Below are 23,748 nucleotides of genomic sequence, written 5' to 3' on the forward strand. Positions count from 1 at the left end.
AAACTGTATTACAAAATGTATTTACAGCATGTGTTTATACCTTTATTATAGTTTTGTTTATTTATAGATTATTAAATGAACTATATATATAAATGTGTCTTGTATTCCATAGGTGTCCGGCAGTGGGGACAATATGGTAGAATGTCAGTTGGAGACCCATAGCAACAAAATGGTGACATTCAAGTTTGACATTGAAGGGGATGCACCTGAGGACATAGCAGATTGCATGGTACACTGCCTGTGAATTGTTATAGTCTGCACTGATGCTGAGGAGTGTTATCTCATAGTGTTGATCATTTCTGTTTGGTTGTACTTTGTAGGTGGAAGAGGACTTTGTTATTGATGCGGAGAAAGAGAAATTTGTTGAGGAGCTCAGAGCAATAGTTAAGAAAGCCCATGAAATTCTTCAGACACATTCACAGGTATGTTGATTTACATCCATTATCTTTACTCGGGGCTGTGGCTCAGGTGGTAGAGCAGGTTGTCCTCTAATCGCAAGGTTGGTGATCCTCCACTGAAGTTGCTCCCAGTGGCAGGCACCTTGCATGGCAGCTCTGTCACCATTGGTGTATGAATGTGATCTATTCTCAAATGTGCGTCGCTTTGGATAAAGTGTCTGCTCAATGAAATTGTAAATTCTTTTATTTTGCTGTTTTGATGGAATAATGAGAAATATGAATCTTTCTCTATTAGACTGGATCAACTGACCAGTTACACGTGAGCACTCCCACTAGCTCAAGTGAGTTAATAAATATACATTTTCTTGCTCATTAAAAACTGATGCAATCTGAAAATGCTGTACATGCTATAACTTGTTTCAACCAGTAAACTGTCTTTCTGTATTCTTAGTGGACTCAGTGCCCCATTCCTCCCCAGTGGGACGCTGGCGCTTCTTCATTAATCAGACCATTCGCCACAGAGACTCTCTTTCCAGCCAGGGAGCAGCCACACCTCCAGCCACTACAGAGACACGGATTCCCCAGTCTCCTACAAAAGAGAAAGGTGAGCTCTACTCAGGTCTGTTTTAATGCTGTTGCTTATTAACATGACTGCATCAGCAGCATAACATAAACTAACTGGGTGTTCCTCTCTGCCACTGTAGCAAGTGAAGGATCCCAGAGTCTGGAGTCCTTGACTGAAATGGCATCTCCCCCCTATGCTACCCTTTCTACCACCTCCCCCCCAGTCTCCATTGTCTCAGCCCCCACATCCATGGCCCCCTCAGCCACCGCTGCCCCTGTTCCTCATGTCACTGCTTCTGAAATCATTTCTGGACCATCCTCTGTTCCTGTCACTGCTTCAGGTGGTATTGATTTGCCAGTCCTTAACTCATCTCCCGCTGATCAAATTCCCAGCGCTCCTTCAACCATAGCAACGCCTCTTGCTGCTAACCTCCCTGCCTTGACCACTGCTCCTACTGTTGTATCTCCTACACCTACCACCGTGCTGTCTGATAACCTGGCCTCTGCTGCAACCAGTGTTTGCTCCACTGCGGTTCAAAGTATAGAGGAAACAGTAATCACTGCTCCAAGGCCATGTGTGACTGCACTTGACCAGTCCTCAGCCTCTTTTCATTCCCCTCCTCTTGCTGCAGTAATGCCATCTGTGGTCAGCCAACCTGGTGTAGATCAGCAGCAGGCATTCACTCAGGTTGCTAAAGCAGTCCCGCAACAACCACAACCGCAGCTGCAGCCTCCATTACAGCAGCAGGTATTGACAGCACCACAGCAGCTTCAGGCAATGCAGTTTGAGCAACAGATTCAACAGCATTTAACACCACAACAACCATCACATCAGGTGTACCAAGAACAAATTCCACTGCAGCAGGAACGAGCACTGCAACAGTCTATCCAGCAGTTACAGCAACAGCAACTAATGCAACAACAAACACTACTTCCACAACAGCTAACTGAGGTACAGGTGCTGCCTCTGTCAGGTCATACAGAGTTGTTACAGCAGTCTGTGCCTGTGCATCAGTTTCTGCCACCATTGCCCTTACAGCAGACCCAACCACCTATTGTTCAACAGCAAACATCACAGTATGCCCCACAGTTGCTGCAGCAGCATCAGATACAGCAGTTGCCACAGCAGGTTATGGCAGCCCAAGCTGCTGTAGTGCCCCAACAGCAGGATCACCAGCAACAGCAACAGTTAAACGTACAACAGACAATGCACCTACAGCAGCAGCAAATGGTTCAACAGCAACTACAGCAGCAGCAACAACAAATGTTTATGGGTGCTGTTGCTTTAAAACCAGATCAAAACCAAATGCTGCCCCTGTCGGTTAGTCAACAGTTTCTTCAACAGCAGACACAGCTAAATGCTAGCTCTGTACCACAGCAGCAGATTCCACAACAAGTCCAAGTGCCTGCTGAGCTAATACAACAACATGTGCAGTCACAGATACAGCTACAACACACTGAACAGCAACAGGAGATGGTTAAAGCCATGGACACGCCCCAGAAACAGCAGCAGTTTCCATTGCAGAAGCAGTCTTCTTTACAGATGTCAGAGTCAGAGGTTTCTACGGGAGAAACAAGTGTCACAGAAGACACAGGCAGCTATTCTGCCCCTTTTCTCCCTTCTTCTGACTCCTCTCTGCCGCCTCTCCATCTGAGCTCTGCTGAAGCCCCCTTACCCACTCTCTCCCTCACGATGACACCATCCCCAGCCCAACCTTCCTCTGTGGCCGAGTCAGACAGTGAAGGCCCCCCCAAAATTGAATTTGTAGACAACCGCATAAAGACTTTGGATGAGAAGCTGAGGAACTTGTTGTACCAGGAGTACAGCAGTGGGGCAGCAGTGGCCGGGGGAGCTGCTTCTGGCCCTACATCAGCTGCCTCTACGTCAGCAGGAGGTGATGAGTCTTCTGAGCCACAGTCACTTCACCACTTATCTTTCCCCCCACCTGCCTCCTCTTCAGATACTTCCCCCCACTCCTCATCCTCAACTACCTCCTCTACCACCTCTCGTTCTTCCTCTACCTCTCCTGACCCAGAGAGGGATGGGGTGGGAGAGGAAGGTTCCTCAGAAGTGCCCAACTCTGTGGAGCAGGGCCCAGTGGAGCAGCAACCTGGCCCGTTTCTCCCCTCCACCTCTGCCTCCTCCACCCCGCCTACCTCTCTCCTGCCTCCGAATCAGGATGACTCTGCTGGGCACCAACGCCCACCTGTTCCACGAGAACCAACCATTCTTGTGAGTAGATACGACAGATTAGATTTGGAGTAGGTTCTCTCTCAGTGTTGTCTTTCTCTGTACTGAATTTACTTTGTTTTTACTGTTTTTATGTCAGTTTGTAAATGTGACTCCACTCTGTTCTTTATCAGCTGTCTGTTGTTGTTATTTAAATGTTGAAGTATCTCTCCATTTTGAAGGTCTCAGCTCTATGCAGCCACTCTTAATTGTCTTAACTGTTCTAGGCTGTACCCCCACACTCTGACACCAGTGCCACTGGAGATGCATCATGGCCCTCCAATCAGCACCCGATCCCCCTCCGGCATGGACAGCAGCAGCACAATGCAGGAGGTGGATATTTTGGCCTAAACCTGACATGTCCTAGTATCAGAAATCCTGTTAGCAAGAAATCCTGGACTCGAAAATTCAAAAACTGGGCATGCAAACTGCGCCACTCCGCCAGCTTGTTCAAGAAGCCCAGAGTCCAGCAAGGTAGCGTCCTCTTAGGGAACGAGCAAGCGCGAGAGAGAGAGAGCGAGAGCGAGAGAGAATGGGATGTTGGGGCATGGACCTAAGTCTAATATCTAGTGCTAGTTTTAACATAGTAAAATAACTTTTTTAACCCTTAAGAATGATTAATAGCTAATGTTAATGGATGTTATTGTTTACAGCTAAATAATTCTGTTTTTGCATATTGTCATTTTACTATAGTTCCCATGTAGTGTCAGTGTTGACTTCACTGCATACATTACTGTTTTTGTTTTTATTTTTTTTCAAAATTTCTTTGTACTAAATTTCATTTTCTTGGCAGTCTTTCTTTTTGCATGGGTTACTCACTCAGGGGCGAGAACAGTGAAGAGTAGAGGAGGGTGGGAGATTGGCACAGTGTAGGAAGAGGTTGGCAGAAATCTGATGCCGTCCCAGTGCAGATGAGCTCTGGAGCAAAGCCCACCGGTGCCTGTGCCCAGGACATATCCCTTCATATGACACCCCCCCCTTCATTACCCCAAGTTCACAGGCACTGCCAGCAGCAACCATCTCACCTCCTCACCTCCACCTGCTGGCTCAGTGTAGACAGCGCCATGCAACTCACGCCATTACACAGATAAGATAAAAGCTTAGTTGCCACGCTGATATTATGTAATCAGTTGTCATGCAGAATATATGTATGCTTTCTATGTATGCTCATACAATATAGCATTGCTCCACGAGACTCTAACATATGATGTAGATATAGTAGGGGCATCTCTGAAGATTGCTTTTTGCATTATCAGTATGAAATATTGAGATTATGATGGAAGTCAGGGTATTTTAGTGTACAGTGCCCCTTACCAAGGGCCTTGAGGTTACTTTAGGTCCTGTTGAACATGGGTAGGCTTTTCATATAGCTCAGCTTCATCATGCCGTTGAAGTATTACACCCATCTTGCATGTGTTTGTGTTTATGTGTGTAATATATGTAGGAGTAGCTTAGATTCTCCCACAAGAGCACATGCATGAGCATGTATGTTGTGTTCTACACGAGTGACTAATAATGGACCATTATCTGTAAGTAACATCTATATCAGGCTGCATATTTTGATGTTATTTTTTTACGTTATGTTTATTTTAAATAATGCTGTGATTATCCATGTACACGCTTTGCTAATGTAGTAATCCCAAATATCAAACACGCTGGCCAATATCGCTGTGCATCTGGCCACAGATCTCAAATGTGATATTGGGCTTTGTTGTCTGGTATGTGAGTGGGTCAGTGGTGAGAATGAGAGAGTGGATGTGTGGGTGGGTGGGGTACACTGTATTCAACTGCCATTTCACAATGTGATTTATTTATTTGTTTTTTTTTTTATGACAACAGTTAAGTTTTTAAGCAACAAGCATTTATTACCACTCCTCCCCACACGCCCAATAGATGTTTCTTTTAAGCACTTACATTTATTATTCAGTTTATTGTTTTAAATTTTAGAAAATGACATCCACAGAACATTTGTTTACACATTTCACACACCTGCATGCAAGCTATACTACTCACAAAGTTGATGATGTGTGATATTGGTGGGTGATTTTTAATACTGTGCCTTTGTGTTTGTGCCCCACGTCTGTCTGTGTGCACCTGTACGTCTCACTGTCATGAACATTTTTCTGTGTCTGTTGCTTCTGTGTGTCTGTCTCATCATTTATGTGCTCTTTATACATGTGTGTCTGTGTTCTTGTCTCTGTGTCCTTGTCTCCCCTTTTTGTTTTTCATCCCTATCTCTTTATCAGATGGACATTCAAGCAGTCAGGCACTTAAAGACGAGAAGGAGGCGGCGCCGTTAAATCCACCTCAGTCGCGCAAAGGACGATTTCAGGTAAAAGCTGATTTTATCTTTGCCACTTACTTAGTCGGAATCTTTGGTGCAGTCTGAACAAACATCAAGTGTTTCCCACATCCTGTGCTGTCAGGTGACTCCAGTGCCCCAGACCTCTCTCCCAAAGGATGTGCCATCAAGCCATGGTAGCAGGAAAGTGGGACGCTTCTCTGTAACCCAGACTGAGACTAAGAAACAGGACAGGCAGACTGACAGCTCCCCAGTGTCTCCTGATTTGGAAAGGGAGAGGAGGAAATCTCGGGCAAAGGAAGGGGATAAAGAAGAAAGCAAGAGGACCCCATCGATGGCCCACATGCCTCGAGGTCATGGGCACAGCCACTCTCCACTGGGCAGCAGTGATGATGATGATGAGAGTGAGCTGGAGGATGAAGACCTGAGAAAAGAACTACACAAGCTCAGAGAGAAGTAAGTCCATGAGATGAAATATTTATGTCTTATTATTTATTATTTTGCAGGATGTTTGTCTCTACATTTATTGGATTTTTTTTTTTGTTTCTTGTCTTTATGGTTGTTTCTTTTCTACACTATATAACAAATCTCTTCCTCTGTAGGCACATCAAAGAGGTGGTTTCCCTTCAGGCCCAGCAGAACAGAGAACTTCAGGAATTGTACAGACAGCTTCGTTCCCTCAAAGACCAAAGGCAGAGTCTGCCTGTCTCCCTGTCCCGAACTCCTCCTCTTCCCACAGGACCTCCTGTCCTCTCTCCTCGCAGACCCAGACCAGCCAAATCCAAGCTTCGGCCCCGGCCTCACTCTCACATGGATAACAATGGAGTTACACACTCTGGTACGACTTTTAATTCATTCTTTCTTCCCCAATTTCCCTTTTTTGTATCACTTGCTGTCTGTGTAAATATTTCTTGTATATCTCGTTTAGGAATGCAGCAGTCTAGTAGTTTTTCCGGTGGTGAACAGAGTAGACTGTCGCTGTACTGCAACCCGGAGCACCACACTGCACTGCCTGCTAAAAGAGGTACAGTTCATCATTACGGCGCTAAATCAAGGTAACGCATGACTAATGCCAGTCAGCGGTTTGATGACTCACCTCATTTCTTCACAGATCACAGTCCTCTAAGAAAAAGCACATTCACAGATGAACTGCACAAACTTGTTGATAATTGGACAAAGGAGACGGTGGGCCCCACTCCACCCAAACCCTCACTGAATCAAATCAAGCAGATTCAGCAAGTGCAGGAGTTGGGAGGCTGGAGTCAGTCTTCAGAGGTAGGACTGCACTCTGTACAATGCATCTCATTTTAAATACATACAAAAATAATCCTTTATATATGATCAAGTTGATGGTTGATATTTTTATCATAACTGCTGCAGAGATTGTTTTTGTTGTACCAAACAAATCACTGACTCTGAAAGTTGGTATCATGGCCAAACGTTTCAAATAGACTCCTGCACTGGGGGCGGTCTTGAGCTTATTTATTACTGAGATGATTTGTTATTGATGTTAGTCTTTCCTCTTTGCTATGTTAAATATTGTCTGCTTAAGTTGTGCAGTGTCTTCATTGCAGTTGCAAGTTCATCTGCATATGTAACCTATTTCTGACAATGTGGTTTGGCCAATGGAAATTTTAAGCGTTCATATTCTAGTATTTCAAGTATTCAATGCAAACAAATATAGGATTTATTTTTCTTTCTGTATGTTATTGAAAGTTTTGTACTTTATATCTTTTATAGTGGCTTCTCTTTGTACCGAACCATTTGCCTCATGAAGCACTGAAATGTCGCAAATAAATGTATTTTTGCGTGTTAGATGTGCGGGACTCTATTTGACACTTTCTCCTACCCACCTGTCCCATGAAATAGATGTGCAAAGAGTTACTTTAGCCTTAATTACAGTGTTTATATCATAAAAATATGATTTTTTTAAGGTCAGCCAATGTGATAAGTAGAGTAAAAAGCAGAGTTTAAGGGAGAAAAGGCCAAAATGTTCAGTATATTACTGAGGACTGACGCCAACAGTACCAACACAGTGTGTTTGTGCTGTCATATTCTATCAGTATTTATTACTGTATTCATTACAGGTGACTCCTCCAGGTTGGTTTCCAGGGGCACAGCTGAACCCACAGGCAGCCTCGACTCCTGCCAGCTTGACTGTGCCCACTTCTTCCCATTACACAGGAGGAGGAAGCCTGTCCACCCTGCACTCTTCGGGACCACAACCACCACCACCACCACCACAAACGCACATGGCTCAAGTGCCACAAATGCAGCAAAGTTTACACCTCCATCAGTCTCTCCCCCTCCAGCAGATGACCTATCAGCAGTCCCCACTCCGGCAGCAGATACCACAGCCCCGAATGCAAACTCCCATTCAGTCCCAGTTACTATCACAGACACAACCCATCACCCAGCTGCCCCACTCACCACCTCAAAGCCAACCGCTGCTGCCTTCCCAAATGCCCACATCACCCGTGTCCACAGCTACGTCTCTGCTGCCCGGCAGCGGCACCAGCGCGCCCACAGATAGCACCGCTGCTACTGGGGCTGCATTTTGCTCGTGTTCCTCATCCTCTTCCACCTGTTCCTCCTCTTGCTCTACTGCTGCTTTACCTTCCAGTGCCAAAATTCACCCAACACCCCCCACCTCAACTCTTCCTCTGGGACAGAAATGAAACCAAGCGAAGTGTGAGGTCAATGTGAAGGTCCAAGAGATGGAAAAACTACGTTGGTCAGGACGTAAAGCAGATCCATTTGAAGTGTTAGTTCTGTGTATGTGTGAGAGAGTTGTGACTGCAGTGAATACATGGATTCCAGTTTACTTCTGGATGAGACGGGAAATGAATGTGAAAGAAAGATGACAGATTCTAGCATGTACAGATAGAGGGTAATACGGAACACAGCAGCTGGGGTTTATGATATGTTTGGATGTTGAGATGTACAAAGTCTTTATTGTGTGAGTGTGTGCATTTATGAGTGTGGTCGGTGTTTATGGATTATCTGAGTACATATCACTTATGTCCTTGGACACAAATTAACTGTCATGTTTTTGTTTGCAAACCAACTCAGCTGGACCTGAAATCTCACTAAGCAGAGACAAGAAGGACAAAATATTTGACAGTGTTGACATTTTATGTTTAATTTGTCAATGCTTACAGTGAAAGGACTATCAATTTTAAAAGTGCAATTAGTAATGGTCATCTAAACTGATCAGCACGTATTGTATTGATTTGTCTGTAAGGCATAAAATATTTTTGTAGAAGCACAGTGATGAATACCAGACGCATAGAGGATTTTTTTTTCATGATCGTTTAAAACTGTAGGCCTGCAGCACAAAGGCATTTCAATGGGCAATGAAAACTAATAAAACAACAGCATGTTACGCCGTTGAGCGCAGAAAACTTATCCGGCTATCCTCATTACCACAGTGCAACCAAACACACTGTTGCAGCGTCGTGTACCGGAACAGCATGCGCTTAAGTGGTATTGTTTTATGTTTGTAACAGAAAAAAAAAAAAAAAGTCTGAATTAACACGATCAGATGAGTTCATAACATGATGGTAAATTGAAATATGCCGTCTGTGTTCAGTGAATGCCTCGGTACACTCCGCCTAAGACTGCATGACCGTATGACTAACTTGACTTGCCTGAGTGCAAACTGCTTGCACTTGCTGTATATTCATGAATTTCACAGTTACTATTTGCGGCCTACTGAGATAATCAGTCATAAGTAAAATTTGCTTTCAGTATGATATGCTTTCACATTTGACATTTTTTGCTTTCAGTTTGAGCTCCACATATCAAACTATATCAGTGTCATGCTGAGGAGAAAGATGAAAAAGAAAAAAAACTGCCAAGCATTATTGACAGGGGAAACCATATGGGTTATTCTAATATTGCCTTTCAAGATTACTGCATTTTTGTGAGTGTGTGAGTGTAGTTTTTCTGTGTGACAAAGCTTTGTGATAGTCCCATTGTATAATGCGTTATAAATTGCATCCTTGTTTTTTTTTTTTTTTCATTCAAAGCAGCCTCGCAAATGTCACTGTACTCAAATGGAAATGTTTACTCTACCTATGTTTTGGGCTTGCTTCCTCAAGAAATGAGATCTTAAACCATATACCGGTTGTAAATTTGATGTTCAACACTGTTGTGAGATCCTCACTCGCCTATTTGTCAGATTTATTTGGCGTTGTACAAATTCTTTATTTCAATTGTGAACTTCTTAGTCTTTGACAATAGGCTGTCGGTGTAAACGCATCGATCAGAAGCTCAGATGTGGGCCATAACTGTGCTTTATGCACACCGCTAAAGGTTTACTCAAGTCAAAAATGTTCCATTCCTCAATTTCAAAACTCAGTACGTTTGTTGATGCAGCGATACGCAGAGTAATATATCAGCAGCGGATATATTACCGTACATTTTATTGGCTTATCAGTGCATTTAGCCATACACACATTTGACCATTGGTGGTCAGGCGTTAATACATTTTTTGGTGTAATAAGTAGCCTGTAGTCGAAGCAGCATTTCTGTTTTATTACTAAGGGAGAGTTTGTGTGCCACAGAAAACAGCAGATTGTACAGGATGGTAAAGACTGCTCAATGTGAGTCAAAGACATATAAAGCATGAATGGTTACGGAGGACGAGTTCAAGCAAAAGGATATGGTTGTTCAGAAACTGCATAATCTAGATGATAAATTATACAGTTCTCTGTATTTGTTGCTTTTCAAGACTACCCACATTTTCACAGAGATATTCATTATTAGTGAAGGTGAAATACTGTGCTGTCATGTCTGATACTAACATGTATCTAACAAGCTGCAGCTTAATGATCATGACTCATGATGTCAAGCTGGCTTTGTCCTTGAAGTGTTACCAAAATGTTATCTAAAAATAAAGATTATTTTTGTATTTTGGAATGGGGTTGTACAAATTGTAAAATGGTGTTCTCATCACTATAAATCAGAGGTTATTTGAAACTAGAAAAAAAAACATGGTTTTCATTCCTGTTGATGTGGGACTCCCTGTTTTGATATACCTCTCTGAGTCCTGACAGGCCAGGATCATTTCAGATTATAGTCAGATCATTTTTGTTCATGTTTGACATTTTATTTCAGCTTTGAACGTGGAAAACCCAGATGATACTCAACAAAGATGACATTGACCCTCAAGGGTACAAGGTCAGATATAAACTTAGAAATTAATGCAACAAAAATCTGGGGAGTCTCAAAATGGCACGACTGAGAACCAATGATAAAAAAATATGGGCAAAAAAAACCAACAAAAAACCTAGAGAAACAAAGTATGTTGCTGGTGATTTAGCCTCTGTAAATTGTAACTAATTCAACTGTTGATTTTATTTATGTTTTGTAACTAATCAAAATAAATGATGTTAAACATCAAATTACATTATGTGTATGTGTGTGTTTTTCCCGTGCTGTATTTTCACCCAGTAAAGTTTGTGGACATTTTATCTAACGCATGGTGCACAAGTTTCATTTCAATGTTGGTTTGAGTACAGAAGAGTCCACATGTGGCTCAGAACTGTTTGAAAGCTGATACTGCCGTTTAGATTTAATGAAGTTGTTATGAGGCTAATAGCGAGGCTGAAAAGAAAAAAAATGTATAAGCAGTTGGATTTTTAACTTTTTTTCCATTTAGTTTTGTTGTTGTTTTTTTTTTAAAGGGCAGGTGCACACAAAAGAAATGGAAAGCTGCAATGAATCTGGAAGACCATAGAGCATGAATTATTTTAGATGAGCAGAAAATCATTTGCACAGTAAAAAAAAACAAAATAAAAAAAGAAACATTCATGACTCATGAAGGCTTTCCAGAATGTAGGCGTACGTGACTTCTCTGTCAACAATCAAGAGAAAAATCCCCATCCGCAGATGATTCACAGAAATATGCAAACTCCACAGAAGTGTCAGAAATAGAAAGGGCGCACTGCAGTTTATAAAAACATACAAAACGAAACCTGTAGAGTCCTGGAGCAAAGTTCTCTGGACTGATGAAAGATTACCTCAATTAAAATATAAAGGAAAGTGTGAAGACGAAAAAAAAAGTAAACGCGCATGACCTGAAAAAAGATCATCTCATTCGTCAAACTTGCCTCTGTTACTGCTTGGCGTGTGCGGCTGTCAGAGGAACTGGCACTCTGGCATTTAACTTTTTGATGATTTCACTACTGACAGAAGCAGCAGGACACATGCAGAGGGATAAAGAGCAGTCTGTGTCCTCAGACTCAGCCAAAAGCATCAAAGCTCACAGGAGGACAAGGACAGCCAAAGCTCCAAACTGCTTTTCAGGATGAAAAGGTGGAACATGGTTGACCGGCCAAGTCAGTCACCTGATCTCAGCATAGAACAGACTGAGCTGCATTCCACTAAAGGCAGAGAGACCCCACAACAAACAGCAGCTGAATGTGGTTGCAGTAAAGGCCTGTAGGGCATCACCAGGGATGATACCAAGTGTTTGATTTCTGTGCATTAGGGAGTTGAGGCTGTTATGGTTGGAGAGGAATTCTCAGAAGATATGATGGTTCTGTTTGACTCAATAAGCATCTGTCCCTAAACTTTGGTCACCATGCAGTAAAAGAGCTGCAACTCTAAAACAAATGTAAACCTATTCAAATTCATACTGCGACTCAGCACATTAATGTAGTATGGATTATTTAAAAATTGTCAGATGCCAGTTTGATCTATAAAAATATAGAACCAAGTCACTGAAAAATGATTATCATGCATACATTGAAAAAAAAAATCTAATAATTTTAAAAAGCTTTAAAATCTCGGCTGTATATTGACAGACAGTTGCATGAAGATTCAACTTTTATAATGTCAAAAACATTAATTCACTCATCTTTTGAATTTGAATTACTTTGGGCATTTCATCAACATATTTACGAACATTTTTTAAATGTATGTATATCTTTGCAAATAAAGCGTGTTTGCAGACTATAGCTAGTTTCTGAAACGTCTAATGATGCATTAGGCAACTTCCACCGTTGTTACGGCACCAACGTTCCGCAACGTTTTTTTTTTCCTGAATGCAGCTCGCTATTTGACTGTGTACAACTTTATTGTCCCTCGAACGGCAGACAACGACGAACAACGGTCTGACGTTGCTGCCTTTGAAATGGCGTTGATGCCGTTTAATACGCTGTTATTTACTGTAATTGTGCTCGTTTAGGTCGCTTCAGGCTTTATTTTTGTGCTTTAGTGTGAACTTCTGAACCCGACCAGTCTATTAGGGCATTACAGAGCCGATAAACAAAAATGTGGTAAAGCAAATTGTTAATAACTGGCGTTGCATAATAAGGCCGCAGCTTCCCCCGAGCTTGCGTAGGGATTACAACGGCTTTTCAATGCTTGGCCCAACCGCAGCTACACATCGGTGAGTTGCTAGCGTTAAATATTAGTTTTAGTCAACAAACGACGCTACTTTGGCTGAAATCAATCAGCTGCGTCTGATGCATGTAATGTTTGATTCACGCTTAAAGCAGAATAATTCGCAGCTGCTCTGGCATAGGTTAACATTTGTAAATATTTTGATTCTCCAGCTACATCGTCGGCTAACACGGCTAATGTTAGCTTGCATGCTAAACACAACGTTAGCAACACAACATCCACGGGGCATAGCGTGTTTACAAGCATCGAGCTAACGTTACTGTTTGCAACCGTTGGTGTGTAGCACAGACGAATTACTTGTTTTGTTGTTGTTATTGTTTTGTTTTTGTTTGTTTTCTTTTAAAATCTGCGAAGTGCACAAAATAGCTGTCATCACCAAAATGTGTGTTTAAAGAATACAAAATATTTTCAGAAGTAAAGATTAGTGTTATGCCATCAAACTTAAACCAGTGTCGTTATCCAGCTAGCTTAACTTAACTTGCAGGAGTGATTACCTTACGTCAGGAACAGGTTATAGCTTATTTAACAACGTAATAGTATTAATCTTAGGCATGTTGTGCATTTGCTTTGTTGCCAAATAATAACACGTTTTGTCCTGCTTTTTGTATGTTGACAGGTTTTCAAGTGAATCGCAGCGGACATGTGTATCAGTAACAGGAATCGCAAAGTGAAGAAACAGACTTAGATTTCCATTCAACATTAACATACCAGCGTTACACATTTAGGCCTTTAGTTTTAATTTCTTCTAGCTGACTTAGATTCTTACGTATTTGTTTAACACACAGTAATAGCTTGTTCCCACACATACACTGAATATGGCATCAGTGCCAGTTTACTGCTTGTGTCGCCTGCCATACGATGTGACACGCTTCATGATTGAATGCGACATTTGTCAAGACTGGTTTCATGGAAGGTAGGATCATTTTCTTACTTTGCTGATCATATCGTGTGTAGTGATATTCAGATGTACAGTTGCAGGATTTGTGATTTGATCACATCTGTTGTCTTGATTGTGTGATTCCTGTGGCCATTGGAGCCCATCGTAGTTCATTCAGCAGCGTCTTCGTCTGATTTAAGTATGTTTTCTGTGCAGCTGTGTAGGAGTAGAGGATTTGATTACATCTGTTGTCTTCATTGTATGATTCATGTGGGTACTGGGCCCATGATTCAGCAGAGTCTTTGTCTGATTTAAGTATGTTTTCTGTGTAGCTGTGTTGGAGTAGAGGAAGACAAGGCAGCTGAGATTGACCTGTATCACTGTCCTAACTGTCAGGTCACTCATGGACCTTCTGTCAGTAAGTTACCTTTTAATGTCTCGTTGGTGGTTATGTTGTTTTTGGCTTACTTTTTTCTAAGAATGCAGTGGGTAATGGTCTCTCCTTTTTCTTAGTGCGCAAACGCCGTGGAGGCAATAAGCAGACAGACGGAGGTGCTGCTGCAGGAAGAGATCCAAGTCGGCCTGTTAAGACGGGCAGTCCACAGTTTGTTAGAGAGCTACGGAGCCGAACCTTCCCAAAGTAAGCCTCGCTCATCATCATGCAAAGACAAAAGTTTATTCTTCACAAGTCTAAAGATAAAACCATGATTTCCATGCAGTGATGTACTGACTGTGGTGTACACATCACATACTGTTTTGACAATTAACTGTAAGAAGAGAACATAAAGTACTGTTGTGCATTGTTGTTGCAGTTGATTGCATTATATTCTGCCAGTGTTGATCTTGTATCTATATTACTGTGCTTACCCCTTGAACCACTTCTTTTTACTTGCCATTCTTCAACAGTTTTTGCTTTTGGATGAGAATATGCTTGCTGTAGTAAAATCTTAAAGCATTTTATGTTGAATACTTCTTGTGATCACAGTCAAAACTTGCATGTATGTCTGTTTGTGTCACTATGACAGTGCGGATGAGGTCTTGCTAAAACCGTCAGGCGCCCAGCTGACAGTAGAGTTTCTGGAAGAGCATTCATTCAGTGTTCCTGTGATGGTGCTGAGACGGGATGGCTTAGGAATGACCCTACCCCCTTCGTCATTCGGCGTCACTGATGTTGAACACTACATTGGTAAAGTTTTGATGAATTCAGCACAAAATTTTAAAATGTGGCTCTGTACTTTTCTTGAATATTTTTTTTCTTCATGTGTATTCGAGGAATATAAATGAGTTCTTCTTGTGTTACATATGGTGACTAAATCACCTACACTTCTCTAATAATGGTTCATTTTGTTTTCATTCCAGGTTCAGATAAAGAGATTGATGTGATTGACGTGTCTCGCCAATGTGATCTGAAGATGCGGTTGGGAGAATTTGTTGAATACTACAACAGTCCCAACAGAGACCGAGTGCTCAATGTCATCAGTCTAGAATTCTCTGAGACCAGGTACACAAAGATATTTATTTGACTAAGGGTTTAGTTCACCATTATATGTATATTTTTAGGTTTTATGTTACATCTGTATGAAATTCAGTTTAGTTAAATGAAATAATGACAATGTCTTTGTTGAAATGATGCTGCGTTGTTATGGATGTGATATGCTGAAGACTTAAAGCGAGTGTTGGACTTCTCTTAGGCTGTCAAACTTGGTGGAGACTCCCAAGATTGTGAGGAAACTATCGTGGGTGGAAAACCTCTGGCCTGAAGAGTCTGTTTTTGAACGTCCCAATGTGCAGAAGTACTGTCTAATGGGAGTGAAGGATAGCTACACAGACTTCCACATTGACTTTGGGGGCACCTCAGTGTGGTACCACGTCCTGAGGGTGAGAGGCAGAACATGCTTGTGAAGTTTCAGTTCAGTTTCCCGTTGTTATGAATATATTGGTGTTATTTTAAATGCTTCTCTCTCTCTCTCTGTTTATTTAGGGTGAGAAAATTTTCTACCTAATTTCCCCCACCCCAGCCAACCTGGCACTTTTTGAGAGGTGGAATTCCTCATCGAACCAGAATGAGATGTTCTTTGGGGACCAGGTTGATATGTGTTACAAGTGTTCTGTCAAGCAGGGAAACACCTTGTTCATACCAACAGGTAAGCTGTCATGATAATGTGTTTGGCTAATTACTGGAAAAATGTTTTATTGTAGAGTTGTGACGCTTGAACAAGTGTCAATTTATGTTCACGTTAGGATGATCTGTTGTTTCAGCTGGTTTCTGCAAAAGCCTCTGTCCATATTTAAACTTTAAAATGGGTAGCTGTCATTTTATGGGAAATGCATGGAGAACACATGAGAAAGCCATAAACAGAAAAAAACTTTTAAAAAGAAACTAGTATATTTCTTGTTCTTCCTTAGTTTAAAAAAAAAACAGTCATACCACCAGAGTATGTTTTATCAGCAAACTCTTCAACACCAAGGCATTCGTTTCAGATTTACACACTTCAAATCCTGTTTGGGAAAAATGTCGTTTGTGTGGGAGAAGCATCTTTTCAGTTTGGACCGTAGGCCGAAATGGAAGGAAACAGATCTGTTTAAATTCATCCAGCTTTGTGTGGACATGGTCTGAATCAAACAGTGTTTACACATTTGACATTTGTTTGTCCTCCAGGGTGGATTCATGCTGTTCTGACTCCAGTGGACTGCCTGGCCTTTGGAGGAAACTTCTTGCATAGTCTCAACATTGACATGCAGTTGCGGTTAGTTTTTGACTGTTCATGTCATATTGATGTTTCATCATTGTACCCTTTTTTGATGGAAATGTTTGATTAATGTTATTGATAATTAAGCAACGACATATGAGTGTAACTTTCACACTAATCTATAAAAGCAAGATAGAGTGAATGGGGAATTAAAATTGAATGTCATATGCTGTTTTTTTTCAATGCATAGGTCTTGTAACAGTTAGAAAAAAATCCCACATTCCTGATCAATATTTCCTGTGTTATCTCACACTGTCTGCCACATGTTACTGTAGTTTACAGACTCTTTTCACTCTTTAGACAAGGTGAAAATGTAAACATGAATGTGCTAAAGTAGAGTTTTTACTAGACTGCTATAGCTCCTCACTATTAGTTCCCCTTGCATGTGGTTCTTGGATTTATTTGGTCAAAATAACTCCAGGGGTTCATCTGTATCAGCAATATGTGTTAATGTGTGTCTTTTTGTGCTTTGATGTGATTTTTAGGGCATATGAAATAGAGAAGAGATTAAGCACAGCAGACCTTTTCAGATTTCCCAACTTTGAGACTGTGTGCTGGTATGTTGGAAAGCACCTTCTTGATACGTTCAGAGGTGAGAGATTTCACTGAAGCTTATGTTGTTCATGCCGTGTTTTCCTGTGAGCTTTTTGAGTGGCCTATATTTCATGTTAGTCCTCATGACATGATTAACCTTGTGTTATCCTGTCTAACAGGTTTGAGAGAAAATCGCAGACACCCTGCTACTTATCTGGTTCATGGAGCTAAGGCCTTGAACAATGCCTTTCGTACCTGGACACGTAAAGAGGTACTATCTTATGCATTTACTGCATCTTCGTGTTTTGGGATAACATTTTTGTGCTCACACTTTGTTTCATTACTTAGCTTATTTCCCACGCAAACCACTTTTAACATCTTCATACAGGAGTTAGTTTGATTCTGAACCCAATGAATGGATCAGAAGTGCCGCCGCACATTTATTTTTATTATGTTAAATGTTATTTTTATGTAAATCACTCCCTAGAGGTATTCGATTTAAAAAGGTGACTGCGCCGGTCATTTTTCATGTTGAAAGGCAATATTAAATTGCAACAAATGAAAATTTGCCAACTGGGGAGTTTTTTCTCTCTTTCTGGCAAAAAGATAAACAAGAACGTTGACATTACTCTCATGTCTGCCAATTTAATATAAATCTACAGTCAGCCACTGGTTTGATTAGTTTCTCACAAAGACTGAAAACAGTTTAAAACAGCTCGTCGGACTGTATCAAAAACTGCCTACCAGCACCTCTGAAGCTCACTAGTTTGTTTATTAAAACAAAAAAAGTTGTAGTTTTACAGGGAGTTATGTGTAATTTAACTGTGTAATGTAACTTGGCTCTGAGCAGTTGCCAGGCAACCAGCTAATACTCAAGGAAGTTACAGATCATTGGCAGGAATTAGGGCAACATGTGACCTTCTTGTAAAATGGTCCGATACGAGATAAATGAAAGGCAAACCACTTAAACAATCGTAAATAGAAATCCAAGAGAAAATGCCTTAATGATATAAATTATGGCCTGGTGTTGTCAGCCCAAAACAAATTGCCCTGGGACATTTCCAAGATAGCGGCTTAGTGACGAGTTGCAAACAACAGACTTTGAAACAGTGGATTGTCACACATTTATGTTTATGCAATGAAACAATAAATGATACAACATGCTCAGCAGTGTCGTAGTACTTCACAGGTGCTGGTAGGTGGACTGTTGCCCTTTTCTAGTAATTGTGCTAAACTATACAAACCAGCATCTGGCTACAGCTTCCTGTTTTGCAGATGGACAGGAAGAAAGCAAAGCATATTTCCCAGTATGTCAAGCCTTTTCTTTAAATGTATTTTAAAATCTATCCCATATTTTTTTCTCCCTACACTTTTCAGGCTTTAGCAGAGCATGAAGTGGAGATTCCAGAAACCATCAATACTCAGACACTTGTGAAGGACCTGGCCAAGGAGATTCGTCTGGTAGAGGTAAACACGAGAATCACCGACAGTTTGTTGTTAGCTTTGTTTTAATTTAATATGCATGTAGATTTTTTTCCCACATTTTTTTTTCATTTTATTTACTAATTGGACCTCTCTTTTGTCAGGACATTTTTCAGCAAAACATTGGTCGCACTGGACCACAGTTTCCTGGTTCGCCGCTCTCCAAAGCTCCGCTGACCACCTCTCAGAATTCAGGACGGCCTCCTGGAAAAAAGAAAGGACCCAAGCCCAAGGAGGTGATAGGAGGCCTTGGGCCTCCAGGAACCAAAAAGAAGAATCAGAAGGGGCTACTGAAGGCAGAGGCAGGAGAACTCGACCTCATTGAGATCCACACTAAACATACACTCAAGAAATTTCAACCTGGCAAGTCCAAACACAAGAACAAGGTATGAGGTTTGCTGACATTTGTGATGACAACAGGAAGGCATATCCAGCATTTCTTTTGTGTCTACATGTTTGATTTTTGCATTTACTTGAAGTTATTGTCTGTGTTTCCAGTTGGAGCTGCCATTAGAGGAGTTTGAAGGGAAACTAAATAAAAGCAAACTGAAGCTTGTGCTGACAAATGGAAAAATCCAAGGGTAGGCTTTGCAGCCATCATCTTTTTCCTCATTCTTTTGTGTATTATGAGCTTACTAAAGGTTGGAGTTTTTACCTGCCGTTTTTCTGGCTTTAGTAAGAAAGACGGCAGCAGTAACGGTGCGGGAAGTGCTGGAAACTACAAACACCTTGCCACAGAGGGCTCCAGTCTGTCTGACTTGGAGTCTGAGGATGAGTTGCAGATTGATGAGACCCCTCCTCCACGACGCAAACCTGCTGGACCGAGCAAGAAAAAGAAGCAAAGCGGTAAGAATTTGACCTTAAACAATAGTAAGATGAATGCTTGAGTGAGCGTAGTGGCACATAGATACAGCTGTTTGAATACTTGGACTACTTGCTAAACCTAGTACCATTTATAGTATTACAACTGTAATGTCAAAATGTTAAAATGTGCCTTCAGGTCTTCCTAGAAAGCTTCCCAGAGCCAAACCCTGTTCTGACCCTAATCGCATCCGGGAGCCAGGAGAGGTAGACTTTGATATTGAGGTGAGATTTTTAACTGGTCTTGTGAATCTAATCCTGAATTCTCTTTTAAAGATATCATGGCCAGTGTAAGTCAGTCCCGAAAGTTAAGTTAAAAATGTACTGTAAAGGTTGTAAAAGTTCATGACTAAGACTAAACTATAGCTTAAAGTTTAGCTTTGCGGTCCTTTTTATTTTAAAGCTGGGTCGACTTCCATGTTTAGCAATTTGCTGGTCAAAGCTCGTCACAAGAGATGTTTTCTACAGTATAGTTACTTGCTTATATCCACTTTGTTTTCCCACTGCTGTGACAGATTACATTGGCTGCTTTATCAAGAAAAGATGAAGCAGATAAAACCCACTCTGCCCTCTTGTCCAATCGTAACAATAGCATGTTTGTGCATGTGGTTTCAGGAGGACTACACAACTGATGAGGAGGCACTGGCCGCCCACGGACTGAAGGGTGGTGCCGGAGGCATTCTGGACTTATTAAAGGCCAGCAAGCAAGTGGCAGGCTTGGACTCTTCAGCTTTAAGGTTCGATTACCTTGTTCACCAGTGATTCTACGACCTAATAGCATTTTAAAATATATGTATTTAAATAGATATGTCTAATTTGAATCCCATGGTGTTTGAAGCTATGTATCTGAAACACACTTCCAGATCTTTGGATGTCAGTGACTAGAGCAATAAACCAGGGAGAAAATGCTGTTGTTGCAAGAATCCAAAAACCTTTTAAATCATCATGTTTCACATATTTGCAATGGCTCCACTATGTTTCAAAGTTTATTTTTGAGATAATGAGTGATTGCTCAACTCTGTACTTTTCTCAGTGAGGAAGCCCCAGCCTCTCCCAGCACCCGTGATGCTATCCAGGGTATGCTCTCCATGGCCAACCCTCCTTCCTCGTCCTCCTCTTCCTCCTCTTCATCTCCCTTATCTATCTCTGGAGGCTTGACAGAGGGATTAGGGGTTGTCAAGGAGAAAGGTGGCAGGGCAGTGTGGGTGACAGGAGGGGTCAAAAAGACAGCAAATCCTGAGAAGAAGCCTGTCATTGAGCGGCCTGGAAAACGGCCAATTAAACGACCAGCCCGTCATCTTAGTGATGAGGAGAGTCCAGATGAGCAAGAGACTCTGGGAACTTGTTTTAAGGATTCAGACTATGGTGAGCAGTACAGCGATTTAAAACTGCTGCTGTGCGAATCAGTGTTAGTTAAAACACAAGCTTTTATTGCTTTATTCATTAAGCCAAAGTTCAATTCTGTTCATCAATTTTTTTTTAAAGTTTACCCATCATTGGAGTCTGATGAGGAGGATCACGTCAACAAGACTAAGATGAAGCGGAAGAAAAACTGGGATGACACACCTTGGAGCCCAAAAGGTAACTGTCTTCATCGTAGCAACAAGACAGATTAGGTTTTCTCTTTTATTTTTGTGATGATCATTGATCTCTCAATGTTATTGTCTTTAACAGCCAGGGTGATGCCCACCCTTCCAAAACAGGATCGACCAGCCAGGGAAGGGGCTAGAGTCGCCTCAGTAGAAACTGGCCTTGCAGCAGCTGCTGCCAAGTTGGCGCAACAAGTAAGTTGGGGAACATAGCATATTGGTATTAGATGTGCATGCCCAGTGAATCATGTGGAGTTGAAAAGATTAAGAATCTTGTTTCTTTTTTGTTTATCATTCAGGAGCAGCAAAAGCCTGCTAAAAGGAAATACACCAAAAAGCAGCGTCCTCCTCCTCCTGTAGTCACTCCTCCCCCAGTTCAGACTGAGCCAGCCCCACCCTCCCCAACACCTGCTCCAGAGTCTGTAGCAGATGTCAGCCCAGACAGGAGGATGGATTATTATTCTGCTAGTCTGTTGGACCATGAATATACAGCAGGACCAGGACCTTTTGGCCCTGGAGGCCCCAGAGGCAGCGGAGCCATGGCTCCTGGTGTATTCCTCACTTCAAGAAGACCTTCCCTGTCTCCGCAGAATAGCAGCTCTCACTCTGGTGCATCCCCTGCAGGTTTAGCCAGCCAAGGCACAACAGGAGTTGGTCAAGGTAAGTCTTACTGTGACTAAACGCAATCATTGACAGCATAATTTTGTATGGCTGGGACAGTATGTTTCTAATTTTTTTCTTGTACTTAATTTCAGGAAAACGGCCAAAGAAAGGACTTGCAACAGCAAAACAGAGACTTGGAAAAATTCTGAAAATTCACCGCAACGGCAAACTTCTCTTGTGAGAGCTGTTGAAAATGTGGCTGAAGACTCAATGAGAATGAAGCAAATACCTTTGTGAAATAGGTTTGAAGGAAATAGAGATAGTAATCTATATTTTGTACTCTTGATAAATTTGTTTACTGTTTTCTCTTGTTATTGAACCTCACCATGTCTTGTCCTTCACCAATTACTCTGCCCAATTCAACTCACCCACATCCTCATCAAGGTATTTTCAGAAGCAAATCTGTGATCAAAATTGAATCACTCCAGTGTGCAGGGTTACACGCAATGTGGTAAATAATCTTTAATGATAGCTTATTTGACACTGGTTATTGGAAATTGTGCAAAGAATTTCAAAATGACAGATGGACTTTTATTTAACATGAATTGACAAAGCCAAACGGTTTCTTCTGTGTGGGCTGTTTTAAATGTTGTATTATGCAAAGCAACTGTACTGTCCATCGTACATTTTTAAAAGGGAAATAAAACAACACATTTTTTTAGTCAGTGTAATGTTTATATAGCCCCCAATTCCACGGACAGACACGTATGTTCAAACACCGACACACAGTCTTGCAGTTGTAGTATTGTATTTAATTGCCTTTTTACCTCATACAACACATTTTTGTGTTTGGCATTATGATAACAGGACACCAATCTTTACAACAGTAATCAGTTGTGCAAAAATCAAGTGTATGCATACATTAGGCTACATGTGAATTCTTTTTTTTAGGGAATTTGTCCTTGATGTTTTTTTTTGTTAAACTAATTTTCCTCCATATATTGTAGCTCTTCACCTGAAATACTAAGCGCTAAACTAATGCCAAGACTACCACCACATGATTCCATTTATTCGTCTCATATTTATTTAACAAGGCATCGTTTTGCCCTCTCATAGCCTGTGTTAGTGTTTGTTTTTATCACCTCATTTTTTTGGCCCCTTTAATTGTTTTTTCGACCACTTAAAACCTGTACAAAAACGATATCCATTGCTTTGTTAGATTTTTTTTTTAATTTGTCATTGTAAATATTTGTAATATTTGTAATTTATATAGCTACGTTGAACAGCAGAAAAATATAATGAGATAAAAAAGACTAGTTTCCTTCCTTCTTGAGTCAGATGTAGAGATGTGCTTTCTTACCACAGAATGTACTTGTCATAAAATGTCGGCAGAGGTATAGATTTAACTGTGTTAAAACATTGCGAAGGTGCAGGATATGAATTGAAATGTAAATATATGTTGTAATTTAAGTTCTTTTATAGTTCAAAAACTTTCAAATTTTTCGTAACATAACTTGTACATGATACATTGCTGTATTTGGGAAATATCTGAAATAGTCCTTTTTTATATTTGTAAGCAGTAACTGTCATGCTAAGTTCATGTTGTCTTGTTAGAGTAATATTGGAAGTGTGTTGGAAAAATGCCCTTGTTAAATTTCATCCATTTAGTTTTATATTAATTATTGTTGATATTCACTTTTGTGTTGGTGTGTACTGTGTGTTTTAAACATGATGTGTTTAAATACGACCTGGAAAAGATAAAATATACCTTGGGCAAAATGTCTTCTTCCATTGAATTTATTTGAAGACCACTGAATCACCGAAAATTGTGATTTGTGAGCAAAATGAATTGTTTTTCTGTCTTCAATACTTTACTGGAAAACTCCTCGCATTCACTAAAGATGAATTTGAGCAATTTTATGGAATATACAAATAAGGAATATTGTGTTGTATTAAACAAATCTACATTTAATACCTCTTTTAGTAAAAGTAGTTCCACAATTTGTAATTGAGACAATATAGTCATTAGCCAGTTTAGATATTATTTTATAATAAGCGGTAACACCAGATTTTCTCAGGCTTTGTTTCTTATATGTATTACTGTACTATTATTTTCACATCTAATTAGTGTCCCATTGCTTAATT

The 23,748-nt window shown here is 40.9% G+C and overlaps 2 protein-coding genes across 4 annotated transcripts in view; both read left to right on the forward strand.

The window, feature by feature from the left end:
- The window catches only part of wnk3 (WNK lysine deficient protein kinase 3), a 35,807-nt gene extending 24,900 nt beyond the window's left edge, over nt 1-10,907 (forward strand). For all 3 annotated transcript variants that reach the window (XM_008290602.1, XM_008290604.1, XM_008290603.1), the window contains 12 exons: nt 113-229; nt 321-422; nt 694-739; nt 850-1,002; nt 1,103-3,195; nt 3,420-3,666; nt 5,439-5,524; nt 5,619-5,950; nt 6,097-6,332; nt 6,423-6,518; nt 6,606-6,769; nt 7,582-10,907. In XM_008290602.1, coding sequence (XP_008288824.1) covers nt 113-229; nt 321-422; nt 694-739; nt 850-1,002; nt 1,103-3,195; nt 3,420-3,666; nt 5,439-5,524; nt 5,619-5,950; nt 6,097-6,332; nt 6,423-6,518; nt 6,606-6,769; nt 7,582-8,172 — 4,263 coding nt within the window. In that variant the 3' untranslated portion in view covers nt 8,173-10,907. The remainder of the gene's footprint in view (nt 1-112; nt 230-320; nt 423-693; nt 740-849; nt 1,003-1,102; nt 3,196-3,419; nt 3,667-5,438; nt 5,525-5,618; nt 5,951-6,096; nt 6,333-6,422; nt 6,519-6,605; nt 6,770-7,581) is intronic.
- Nucleotides 10,908-12,604: 1,697 nt separating this feature from the next.
- Nucleotides 12,605-23,386, forward strand: phf8 (PHD finger protein 8). The gene is made up of 22 exons (XM_008290605.1): nt 12,605-12,893; nt 13,524-13,820; nt 14,117-14,202; nt 14,298-14,424; nt 14,810-14,970; nt 15,144-15,285; nt 15,476-15,662; nt 15,766-15,928; nt 16,444-16,531; nt 17,020-17,126; nt 17,248-17,339; nt 18,446-18,535; nt 18,655-18,936; nt 19,049-19,131; nt 19,227-19,396; nt 19,551-19,636; nt 20,027-20,148; nt 20,445-20,776; nt 20,897-20,992; nt 21,086-21,195; nt 21,300-21,660; nt 21,756-23,386. Exons 2-22 carry the CDS (start codon nt 13,723-13,725, stop codon nt 21,842-21,844), a joined length of 3,072 nt encoding a protein of 1,023 aa, XP_008288827.1. The 5' UTR covers nt 12,605-12,893; nt 13,524-13,722; the 3' UTR covers nt 21,845-23,386.
- The last annotated feature ends 362 nt before the right edge of the window (nt 23,387-23,748 follow it).

The sequence above is a fragment of the Stegastes partitus genome, unplaced genomic scaffold (genome assembly GCF_000690725.1).
Source record: "Stegastes partitus isolate 25-593 unplaced genomic scaffold, Stegastes_partitus-1.0.2 Scaffold686, whole genome shotgun sequence".
In the NCBI taxonomy this organism is placed as follows: Eukaryota; Metazoa; Chordata; class Actinopteri; family Pomacentridae; genus Stegastes; species Stegastes partitus.